We start from the raw sequence: 13,031 nt of genomic DNA on the forward strand, positions 1-13,031 counted from the left end.
TGTGTGTGTGTGTGTGTGTGTGTGTGTGTGAGTGAGTACTTAATGTATTTCTGTCTGTATTTCTGTTGTGTGAATCTGAAATGGCTCTGACTGGATGACTCCCTATAGAGTGACCTGTGGTCTCTGGGAATCACAGCTCTGGAGATGGCTGAAGGAGCACCACGTAAGTGTTACCCTCCTCCCTTCTCTCCTGTCCATACACATTACAATCTCAGCAATCTTCTCTTTCTCCTCCACATCTTATAGCTGGAGGTTTTTCTATTCCATGGCTAATAATAATATTATTATTATTATTATTATTATAATATGCTATGCTGTAATTATATGGTTTATTTTAAGCATTTTTTGTATCCTACATCATTATGCTGTATTTTCAGTCTTACTGTACAATGTTGTAGTTTTGAGTTTTTTTGCATTAGCTGTGAGATTGCCCTGCGCTGTAGATGCTATATCGGTCTGGTAATACAGGACTGATAAAGGCCCAGTGTACTACTTTGGTGAAATATACATTTTTTTCTCCCCAAAATTGTATCAATAAATATTTCGTGCCAGTCAAAAGTTTGGACATACCTACTCATTCAAGAGTGTCTTTATTTTTACTATTTTCTACATTGTAGAAAGTAAAGGCATCAAATCAATGAAATAACACATATGGAATCATGTAGTAACCAAAAAAGTGTTAACCTTTTGGGGATAGGGGGCAGCATTTTCACTTTTGGATGAATAGTGTGCCCAGAGTGAACTGCCTCCTACTCTGTCCCAGATGCTAATATATGCATATTATCATTAGTATTGGATAGAAAACACTCTAAAGTTTCTAAAACTGTTTGAATGATGTCTGTGAGTATAACAGAACTTATATGGCAGGCGAAAACCTCTGAAAAATCCAACCAGGAAGTGGGACATCTGAGGTTTGTAGTTTTTCAAAGCTTTACCTACCGAATACACATTGAGATATGGATAGAGTTGCACTTCCTACGGCTTCCACTAGATGCCAACCGTCTTTAGAAACTTGAATGAGGATTCTACTATAAAGGAGGGGCTCATGAGACCTCTTTGAGTCAGTGGTCTGGCAGAGAGCCTTGGTCTCATTACGCAAGCTCCCGACACTGTTACCTCTCGTTCCAGTGCTTTTCTGAAGACAAAGTAATTCTCCGGTTGGAACATTATTGATGTTTTATGTTAAAAACATCCTAAAGATTGATTCCATACTTCGTTTGACATGTTTCTAAAGGACTGTAACGGAACCTTCTGAATTTTTGTCTGGAAGAAGTGCCTGCGCCTCATGAAGATGGATTACTGGGCTGAACACGCTAACAACAAGTGGCTATTTGGACATAAATTATGGAACTTTATGGAACAAATCAGTCATTTATTGTAGAACTGGGATTCCTGGGAGTGCCTTCTGATGAAGATCATCAAAGGTAAGTGAATATTTATGGTGTTGTATCTAACTTTGTTGATTCAAAAATGGCTGATATTCCTCTGGCTGTTTTGGGTTCTGAGCGCCGTTCTCAGATTATGCTTTTTCCGTAAAGTTTTTTTGAAATCTGACACAGCGGTTGCATTAAGGAGAAATCTATCTTTAATTCTGTGAATAACACTTGTATCTTTTATCAATGTTTATTATGAGTATTTCTGCAAAATCACTGGATGTTTTGGAATCAAACATTACTGCACGTAAGGTGCCAATGTAAACTGAGATTTTTGGATATAAATATGCTTATTATCGAACAAAACATCCATTTATTGTGTAACATGATGCCTTATGAGTGTCATATGATGAAGATCATCAAAGGTTAGTGATTCATTTGATCTATATTTCTGCTTTTTGTGACTCTTATCTTTGGCTGGAAAAAATGGCTGTATGTTTTTTCGACTTGGCTATGGCCTAACATAATCATATGTTGTGCTTTAGCTGTAAAGCAGTTTTGAAATCGGACACGATGTGTAGATTAACAAGTTGTTTATCTTTAATTTGCTGTATTGGACTTGTAAATGTGTGAAAGTTACATGTTTCTAAAAAATATTTTTTTATTTCGCGTGCTGCCTTTTCAGCGGAATGTTGTCGAGGGGTTCCGCTAGAAAGGTTAAAGGATACACATGCTGAGGACTTGTTGGCTGCTTTTCCTTCACTCTGAGGTCCAACTCATCTTAAACCACCTCAATTGGGTTGAGGTCAGGTGATTGTGGAGGCCAGGTCATCTGATGCAGCACTCCATCCTTCTCTTTCTTGGTAAAATAGCCCTTACACTGCCTGGAGGTGTGTTGGGTCATTGTCCTGTTGAAAAACAAATGATAGTCCCACTAAGCGTAAACCAGATGAGATGGCGTATCGCTGCAGAATGCTGTGGCAGACATGCTGGTTAAGTGTGCCTTGAATTCTAAATAAATAATTGACAGTTTCACCAGCAAAGCACCCCCATACCATCACACCTCCTTCTCCATGTTTCACGGTGTGAACCACACATGCGGAGATGATCCGTTCACCTACTCTGAGTCTCACAAAGACACGGCGGTTGGAACCAGAAGTCTCAAATTTGGACTCATCTGACCAAAGGACAGATTTCCACCGGTCTAATGTCCAATGCTCATGTTTCTTGGCCCAAGCAAGTCTCTTATTATTATTTGTCACTTTCTGACCTTTATTTCCTTTGTTTTTGTATTTATTTAGTTTGGTCAGGGTGTGAGTTGGGGTGGGCAGTCTATGTTTGTTTTTCTATGATTTGGGGATTTGTATGTTTCGGTCTAGTATGGTTCTCAATCAGAGGCAGGTGTCATTAGTTGTCTCTGATTGAGAATCAAACTTAGGTAGCCTGGGTTTCACTGTTTGTTTGTGGGTGATTGTCTATGTTAGTTGCTTGTGTCAGCACAGGTCTCATTTATAGCTTCACGGTCGTTATTTGTTTATTGTTTTTGTATAGTTTGTATTCAGTGTTCAGTGCTTTATTTTATTAAATATTCATCATGAACACATACCATGCCACATTTTGGTCCTCCGATCCTTCTCGTATCTCCTCTTCAGATGAAGAGGAGGATGACCGTGACATTATTGGTGTCCTTTAGTAGTGGTTTCTTTGCAGCAATTCCACCATGGAGGCCTGATTCACGCAGTCTTCTCTGAACAGTTGATGTTGAAATGTGTCTTTTACTTGGACTGTGAGGTGCAATCTGAGGTGCAGTTAATTGCCGATTTCTGAGGCAGTTAACTCTAATGAACTTATCCTCTGCAGCAGAGGTAATTCTGGGTCTTCCTTTCCTGTGGCGGTCCTCATGAGAGCCAGTTTCATCATAGCGCTTGATGGTTTTTGTGACTGCACTTAAAGAAACTTTGACTGGGCTTCCTGTCTTAAAGTAATGATGGACTGTCGTTTTTATTTGCTTATTTGAGCTTTTATTGCCATAATATGGACTTGGTCTTTTACCAAATAAGGCTTTCTTCTGTATACCACCCCTGCCTTGTCACAATACAACTGATTGGCTCAAATGCATTAAGAAGGAAAGAAATTCCACAAATGAACCTGTTGCGACGAGCAATCCCGTATCCGGGAGCGTAATTATAGCCTCAAGCTTATTACCATAACGCAACGTTAACTATTCATGAAAATCGCAAATGAAATGAAATAAATATATTGGCTCACAAGCTTATTAGCATTTTGTTAACAACACTGTCATCTCAGATTTTCAAAAAATGCTTTTCAACCATAGCTGCACAAGCATTTGTGTAAGAGTATTGATAGCTAGCATAGCATTAAGCCTAGCATTCAGCAGGCAACATTTTCACAAAAACAAGAAAAGCATTCAAATAAAATAATTTACCTTTGAAGTACTTCGGATGTTTTCAATGAGGAGACTCTCAGTTAGATAGCAAATGTTCACTTTTTCCAAAAATATTATTTGTGTAGGAGAAATCGCTCCGTTTTGTTCATCACGTTTGGCTAAGAAAAAAAAAACGTATCCGGGAGTGTAATTATAGCCTCAAGCTCATTACCATAACGCAACGTTAACTATTCATGAAAATCGCAAATGAAATGTAATAAATATATTGGCTCACAAGCTTAGCCTTTTGTTAACAACACTGTCATCTCAGATTTTCAAAAAATGCTTTTCAACCATAGCTACACAAGCAATTGTGTAAGAGTATTGATAGCTAGCATAGCATTAAGCCTAGCATTCAGCAGGCAACATTTTCACAAAAACAAGAAAAGCATTGAAATAAAATAATTTACCTTTGAAGAACTTCGGATGTTTTCAATGAGGAGACTCTCAGTTAGATATGTTTGGCTAAGAAAAAAAACAGAAAATTCAGTCATTACAACAAAAACTTTTTTCTAAATTAACTCCATAATATCGACAGAAACATGGCAAACGTTGTTTAGAATCAATCCTCAAGGTGTTTTTCACATATCTTTCGATGATAAATCCCTCTCTGCAGATGACTTCGTCAACCATTTTGAAAAGAAGGTCGACGACATCCGATCCTCGTTTGCTAAGTCAAACGACACCGCTGGTTCTGCTCACACTGCCCTACCCTGTGCTCTGACCTCTTTCTCCCCTCTCTCTCCAGATGAAATCTCGCTTCTTGTGACGGCCGGCCGCCCAACAACCTGCCCGCTTGACCCTATCCCCTCCTCTCTTCTCCAGACCATTTCCGGAGACTTTCTCCCTTACCTCACCTCGCTCATCAACTCATCCCTGACCGCTGGCTACGTCCCTTCCGTCTTCAAGAGAGCGAGAGTTGCACCCCTTCTGAAAAAACCTACACTCGATCCCTCCGATGTCAACAACTACAGACCAGTATCCCTTCTTTCTTTTCTCTCCAAAACTCTTGAACGTGCCGTCCTTGGCCAGCTCTCCCGCTATCTCTCTCAGAATGACCTTCTTGATCCAAATCAGTCAGGTTTCAAGACTAGTCATTCAACTGAGACTGCTCTTCTCTGTATCACGGAGGCGCTCCGCACTGCTAAAGCTAACTCTCTCTCCTCTGCTCTCATCCTTCTAGACCTATCGGCTGCCTTCGATACTGTGAACCATCAGATCCTCCTCTCCACCCTCTCCGAGTTGGGCATCTCCGGCGCGGCCCACGCTTGGATTGCGTCCTACCTGACAGGTCGCTCCTACCAGGTGGCGTGGCGAGAATCTGTCTCCTCGCCACACGCTCTCACCACTGGTGTCCCCCAGGGCTCTGTTCTAGGCCCTCTCCTATTCTCGCTATACACCAAGTCACTTGGCTCTGTCATAACCTCACATGGTCTCTCCTATCATTGCTATGCAGACGACACACAATTAATCTTCTCCTTTCCCCCTTCTGATGACCAGGTGGCGAATCGCATCTCTGCATGTCTGGCAGACATATCAGTGTGGATGACGGATCACCACCTCAAGCTGAACCTCGGCAAGACGGAGCTGCTCTTCCTCCCGGGGAAGGACTGCCCGTTCCATGATCTCGCCATCACGGTTGACAACTCCATTGTGTCCTCCTCCCAGAGCGCTAAGAACCTTGGCGTGATCCTGGACAACACCCTGTCGTTCTCAACTAACATCAAGGCGGTGGCCCGTTCCTGTAGGTTCATGCTCTACAACATCCGCAGAGTACGACCCTGCCTCACACAGGAAGCGGCGCAGGTCCTAATCCAGGCACTTGTCATCTCCCGTCTGGATTACTGCAACTCGCTGTTGGCTGGGCTCCCTGCCTGTGCCATTAAACCCCTACAACTCATCCAGAACGCCGCAGCCCGTCTGGTGTTCAACCTTCCCAAGTTCTCTCACGTCACCCCGCTCCTCCGCTCTCTTCACTGGCTTCCAGTTGAAGCTCGCATCCGCTACAAGACCATGGTGCTTGCCTACGGAGCTGTGAGGGGAACGGCACCGCAGTACCTCCAGGCTCTGATCAGGCCCTACACCCAAACAAGGGCACTGCGTTCATCCACCTCTGGCCTGCTCGCCTCCCTACCACTGAGGAAGTACAGTTCCCGCTCAGCCCAGTCAAAACTGTTCGCTGCTCTGGCCCCCCAATGGTGGAACAAACTCCCTCACGACGCCAGGACAGCGGAGTCAATGACCACCTTCCGGAGACACCTGAAACCCCACCTCTTTAAGGAATACCTAGGATAGGATAAAGTAATCCTTCTCACCCCCCCTTAAATGATTTAGATGCACTATTGTAAAGTGGCTGTTCCACTGGATGTCATAAGGTGAATTCACCAATTTGTAAGTCGCTCTGGATAAGAGCGTCTGCCAAATGACTTAAATGTAAATGTAAATGTATTCGGGGCAGTTGACTTTCTCTTCTGAACTAAATGGAAACGTGCATGCACCTGGAGATTACGCAATAGTTTCGACGGAGGACACCGAGCGGACACCTGGTAAATGTAGTCTCTTATGGTCAATTTTCCAATGATATGCCTACAAATACATCACAATGCTGCAAACACCTTGGGGAAACGACAGAAAGTGTAGGCTCATTCCTTGCGCATTCACAGCCATATAAGGAGACATTGGAACACAGCGCCTCCAAAATCTGGCTCACTTCCTGTATGAAATTCCATCTTGGTTTCGCGTGTAGCATTAGTTCTGGGGCACTCACAGACAATATCTTTGCAGTTTTGGAAACGTCAGAGTGTTTTCTTTCCAAAGCTGTCAATTATATGCATAGTCAAGCATCTTGTCGTGACAAAATATCTTGTTTAAAACAGGAACGTTTTTCATCCAAAAAGGTTAATTTTTAACAGGCAGATAGTAAATAGTAAAAATAAAGAAAACTCCTAGAATCAGTACGTGTCCAAACTTTTGACTGGTACTGTATACATTTTTCAGGTTGAGTGTAACAGGACAGGACTGCCTAACATTGACAACACTGCAGAACACTTCTTCCATCCCCTGCCATGTGATTGGGGCACAATGGTGCCTCTCATAACCTCGGTCCACTTTCTGTCTATTGCGTTCGAAACAGCACGCTATTCCCTACATAGTGCACTACTTTTGACAAGAGGCCCTGGTTAGAAGTAGTGCAAAAAAAGGGAATATGGTGCCATTTGGGAAGCATACATAGTTTCTCTGTCTGTCTCTGTCCCCAGCCTTGTCTGACCTGCATCCCATGAGAGCCCTGTTCCTCATTCCTCGCAACCTGCCCCCCAGGCTCAAATCAAAGAAATGGTAAGAAAGACAGCTCTCTCTCTTAGCGACAACACTCTGCCTCCCTCCCTCAGAGACACCACTCTGCCTCCCTCCCTTAGAAACACCACTCTCCCTCCCTTAGAGACACCGCTCTGCCTCCTTTAGAGACACCACTCTGCCTCCCTCCCTTAGAGACACCACTCTCCCTCCCTCCCGTAGAGATACCACTCTGCCTCCATCCTTTAGAGACACCACTCTGCCTTCCTCCCTTAGAGACAACACTCTGCCTCCCTCCCTTAGAGACACTACTCTCCCTCCCGTAGAGACACCACTCTTCCTCCCTCCCTTCCTTAGAGACACCACTCTGCCTCCGTCCCTTAGTGACACCACTCTGCCTCCCTTAGAGACACCACTCTGCCACCCTCCCTTAGAGACACCACTCTGCCTCCCTCCCTTAAAGATACCACTCTGCCTCCCTCCCTCCCTTAGAGACACCACTCTGCCTCCCTCCCTTAGAGACACCACCCTGCCTCCCTCCCTTAGAGACACCACTCTGCCTCCCTCCCTTAGAGACACCACTCTGCCTCCCTTAGAGACACCACTCTGTCTCTCTCCCTCAGAGATACCGCTCTTTCTCCCTCCTTCAGAGACACCACTCTGTCTCGCTCCCTTAGTGACACCACTCTGCCTCCTTTAGTGACACCACACTACCTCCCTCCCTTAGAGACACCACTCTGCCTCTCTCCCTTAGAGACAATACTCTGTCTCACTTCCTTAGAGACACCAATCTGCTTCCTTAGAGACACCACTCTGCCTCTCTCCCTTAGAGATACCGCTCTGCCTCTCTCCCTTAGAGACAATAATCTGTCTCGCTCCCTTAGCGACACCACTCTGCCTCCCTTAGAGACACCACTCTGCTTCCATAAGCGACACCACTCTGCCTCCCTTAGCGACACCACAATGCCTTTCTCCTTTAGAGACACCACTCTGCCTCCCTTAGCGATACCACAATGCCTCTCTCCCTCAGAGACACCACTTTGCCTCCCTTAGCGACACCACTCTGCCTCCCTTAGCGACAACACTCTGCCTCCCTTAGCGACACCACTCTGCCTCCCTTAGCGACACCACTCTGCCTCCCTTAGCGACCCCACTCTGCCTCCTTTAGCGACACCACTCTGCCTCCCTCCCTTAGAGACACCACTCTGCCTCCCTCCCTTAGAGACACCACTCTGCCTTCCTCCCTTAGACATACCACCCTCCCTCCCTTAGAAACACCACTCTGCCTACCTTAGAGACACCACTCTGCCTCCCTCCCTTAGAGACACTACTCTCCCTCCCGTAGAGACACCACTCTGCCTCCCTCCCTCAGAGACACCACTCTGCCTCCCTCCCTTAGAGACACCACTCTGCCTCCCTCCCTTAGAGACACCACTCTGCCTTCCTCCCTTAGACATACCACCCTCCCTCCCTTAGAAACACCACTCTGCCTCCCTTAGAGACACCACTCTGCCTCCCTCCCTTAGAGACACCACTCTGCCTCCCTCCCTTAGAGACACCACTCTGCCTCCCTCCCTTAGAGACACTACTCTCCCTCCCTTAGAGACACCACTCTTCCTCCTTCCCTTCCTTAGAGACACCACTCTGCCTCTGTCCCTTAGCGACACCACTCTGCCTCCCTTAGAGACACCACTCTGCCACCCTCCCTTAGAGACACCACTCTGCCTCCCTCCCTTAGAGACACCACTCTGCCTCCGTCCCTCCCTCAGACACCACTCTGCCTCCCTCCCTTAGAGACACCACTCTGCCTCCCTCCCTTAGAGACAACACTCTGCCTCCCTCCCTTAGAGACACTACTCTCCCTCCCGTAGAGACACCACTCTTCCTCCCTCCCTCAGAGACACTACTCTGCCTCCCTCCCTTAGAGACACCACTCTGCCTCCGTCCCTTAGCGACACCACTCTGCCTCCCTTAGAGACACCACTCTGCCACCCTCCCTTAGAGACACCACTCTGCCTCCCTCCCTTAGAGACACCACTCTGCCTCCCTCCCTCAGAGACACTACTCTCTCTCCCTTAGAGACACCACTCTGCCTCCCTTAGAGACAACACTCTTCCACCCTCTGTTAGAGACACTACTCTCCCTCTCTTAGAGACACCACTCTGCCTCCCTCCCTTAGAGACACCACTCTGCCTCCATTGGAGACACCACTCTGCCTCCCTTGGAGACTCCACTCTGCCTCCCTCCCTGAGAGACACCACTCTGCCTCCCTTTGAGACACCACTGTCTCTCTCCCTCAGAGATACCGCTCTTTCTCCCTCCTTCAGAGACACCACTCTGTCTCGCTCCCTTAGTGACACCACTCTGCCTCCTTTAGTGACACCACACTACCTCCCTCCCTTAGAGACACCACTCTGCCTCTCTCCCTTAGAGACAATACTCTGTCTCACTTCCTTAGAGACACCAATCTGCTTCCTTAGAGACACCACTCTGCCTCTCTCCCTTAGACATACCACCCTCCCTCCCTTAGAAACACCACTCTGCCTACCTTAGAGACACCACTCTGCCTCCCTCCCTTAGAGACAACACTCTGTCTCCCTCCCTTAGAGACACTACTCTCCCTCCCGTAGAGACACCACTCTGCCTCCCTCCCTCAGAGACACCACTCTGCCTCCCTCCCTTAGAGACACCACTCTGCCTCCCTCCCTTAGAGACACCACTCTGCCTTCCTCCCTTAGACATACCACCCTCCCTCCCTTAGAAACACCACTCTGCCTCCCTTAGAGACACCACTCTGCCTCCCTCCCTTAGAGACACCACTCTGCCTCCCTCCCTTAGAGACACCACTCTGCCTCCCTCCCTTAGAGACACTACTCTCCCTCCCATAGAGACACCACTCTTCCTCCCTCCCTTCCTTAGAGACACCACTCTGCCTCTGTCCCTTAGCGACACCACTCTGCCTCCCTTAGAGACACCACTCTGCCACCCTCCCTTAGAGACACCACTCTGCCTCCCTCCCTTAGAGACACCACTCTGCCTCCGTCCCTCCCTCAGAGACACCACTCTGCCTCCCTCCCTTAGAGACACCACTCTGCCTCCCTCCCTTAGAGACACTACTCTCCCTCCCGTAGAGACACTACTCTCCCTCCCTCTAGAGACACTACTCTGCCTCCCTCCCTTAGAGACACCACTCTGCCTCCGTCCCTTAGCGACACCACTCTGCCTCCCTTAGAGACACCACTCTGCCCCCCTCCCTTAGAGACACCACTCTGCCTCCCTCCCTTAGAGACACCACTCTGCCTCCCTCCCTCAGAGGCACTACTCTCTCTCCCTTAGAGACACCACTCTGCCTCCCTTAGAGACAACACTCTTCCACCCTCTCTTAGAGACACTACTCTCCCTCTCTTAGAGACACCACTCTGCCTCCCTCCCTTGGAGACACCACTCTGCCTCCCTTGGAGACACCACTCTGCCTCCCTTGGAGACTCCACTCTGCCTCCCTCCCTGAGAGACACCACTCTGCCTCCCTTAGAGACACCACTGTCTCTCTCCCTCAGAGATACCGCTCTTTCTCCCTCCTTCAGAGACACCACTCTGTCTCGCTCCCTTAGTGACACCACTCTGCCTCCTTTAGTGACACCACACTACCTCCCTCCCTTAGAGACACCACTCTGCCTCTCTCCCTTAGTGACACCACTCTGCCTCCTTTAGTGACACCACACTACTTCCCTCCCTTAGAGACACCACTCTGCCTCTCTCCCTTAGAGACAATACTCTGTCTCACTTCCTTAGAGACACCAATCTGCTTCCTTAGAGACACCACTCTGCCTCTCTCCCTTAGTGACACCACTCTGCCTCCTTTAATGACACCACACTACTTCCCTCCCTTAGAGACACCACTCTGCCTCTCTCTCTTAGAGACAATACTCTGTCTCACTTCCTTAGAGACACCAATCTGCTTCCTTAGAGACACCACTCTGCCTCTCTCCCTTAGAGACAATACTCTGTCGCACTTCCTTAGAGACACAAATCTGCTTCCTTAGAGACACCACTCTGCCTCCCTCCCTTAGAGACAATACTCTGTCTCACTTCCTTAGAGACACCAATCTGCCTCCTTAGAGACACCACTCTGCCTCTCTCCCTTAGAGACAATAATCTGTCTCACTTCCTTAGAGACACCAATCTGCTTCCTTAGAGACACCACTCTGCCTCTCTCCCTTAGAGATACCGCTCTGCCTCTCTCCCTTAGAGATACCACTCTGTCTCTCTCCCTTAGAGACAATACTCTGTCTCACTTCCTTAGAGACATCAATCTGCTTCCTTAGAGACACCACTCTGCCTCTCTCCCTTAGAGATACCGCTCTGCCTCTCTCCCTTAGAGACAATACTCTGTCTCACTTCCTTAGAGACACCAATCTGCTTCCTTAGAGACACCACTCTGCCTCTCTCCCTTAGAGATACCACTCTGCCTCCCTCTCTCAGAGACAGCACGATGCCTCCCTCCCTTGGAGACACCACTCTGCCTCCCTTAGCGACACCACGATGCCTCTCTCCCTCAGAGACACCACTTTGCCTCCCTTAGCGACACCACGATGCCTCTCTCCCTTAGAGACAACACTCTGCCTCCCTTAGCGACACCACTCTGCCTGCCTTAGCGACACTACTCTGCCTCCCTTAGCGACAACTCTCTGCCTCCCTTAGCGACACCACTCTGCCTCCCTTAGCGACACCACTCTGCCTCCCTTAGCGACACCACTCTGCCTCCCTTAGCGATAACACTCTGCCTCCCTTAGCGACACCACTCTGCCTCCCTTAGCGATACCACTCTGCCTCCTTTAGCGACACCACTCTGCCTCCCTTAGCGACACCACTCTGCCTCGCTCCATTAAAGACACCACTCTGCCTCCCTTCGCGACACCACAATGTCTCTCTCCCTTAGAGACACCACTCTGCCTCCCTTAGCGACACCACTCTGCCTCCCTTAGCAACACCACAATGCCTCTCTCCCTTAGAGACACCACTCTGCCTCCCTTAGCGACACCACGATGCCTCTCTCCCTCAGAGACACCACTTTGCCTCCCTTAGCGACACCACGATGCCTCTCTCCCTTAGAGACAACACTCTGCCTCCCTTAGCGACACCACTCGGCCTGCCTTAGCGACACTACTCTGCCTCCCTTAGCGACAACTCTCTGCCTCCCTTAGCGACACCACTCTGCCTCCCTTAGCGACACCACTCTGCCTCCCTTAGCGACACCACTCTGCCTCCCTTAGCGATAACACTCTGCCTCCCTTAGCGACACCACTCTGCCTCCCTTAGCGATACCACTCTGCCTCCTTTAGCGACACCACTCTGCCTCCCTTAGCGACACCACTCTGCCTCCCTTAGCGACACCACTCTGCCTCCCTTAGCGACACCACTCTGCCTCCCTTAGCGATACCACTCTGCCTCCCTTAGCGACACCACTCTGCCTCCCTTAGCGATACCACTCTGCCTCCTTTAGCGACACCACTCTGCCTCCCTTAGCGATACCACTCTGCCTCCCTTAGCGATACCACTCTGCCTCCTTTAGCGACACCACTCTGCCTCCCTTAGCGATACCACTCTGCCTCCTTTAGCGACACCACTCTGCCTCCCTTAGCGACACCACTCTGCCTCCCTTAGCGACACCACTCTGCCTCCCTTAGCGACACCACTCTGCCTCCTTTAGCGACACCACGATGCCTCTCTCCCTTAGAGACAACACTCTGCCTCCCTTAGCGACACCACTCTGCCTCCCTTAGCGACACCACTCTGCCTCCCTTAGCGACACCACTCTGCCTCCTTTAGCGACACCACGATGCCTCTCTCCCTCAGAGACACCGCTCTGCCTCCCTTAGCGACACCACGATGCCTTTCTCCTTTAGAGACACCACTCT

General features: G+C 48.6%; 1 protein-coding gene across 7 annotated transcripts in view; it reads left to right on the plus strand.

Moving 5' to 3' along the window:
• LOC135545680 (mitogen-activated protein kinase kinase kinase kinase 4-like) overlaps positions 1–13,031 on the plus strand; it is a 136,752-nt gene that overhangs the window by 22,889 nt on the left and 100,832 nt on the right. For all 7 annotated transcript variants that reach the window (XM_064973467.1, XM_064973465.1, XM_064973466.1 and 4 more), the window contains exons 8-9: positions 109–163; positions 7,077–7,155. In XM_064973467.1, coding sequence (XP_064829539.1) covers positions 109–163; positions 7,077–7,155 — 134 coding nt within the window. The remainder of the gene's footprint in view (positions 1–108; positions 164–7,076; positions 7,156–13,031) is intronic.

The sequence above is a fragment of the Oncorhynchus masou genome, chromosome 9, assembly GCF_036934945.1.
Source record: "Oncorhynchus masou masou isolate Uvic2021 chromosome 9, UVic_Omas_1.1, whole genome shotgun sequence".
NCBI lineage: Eukaryota > Metazoa > Chordata > Actinopteri > Salmoniformes > Salmonidae > Oncorhynchus > Oncorhynchus masou.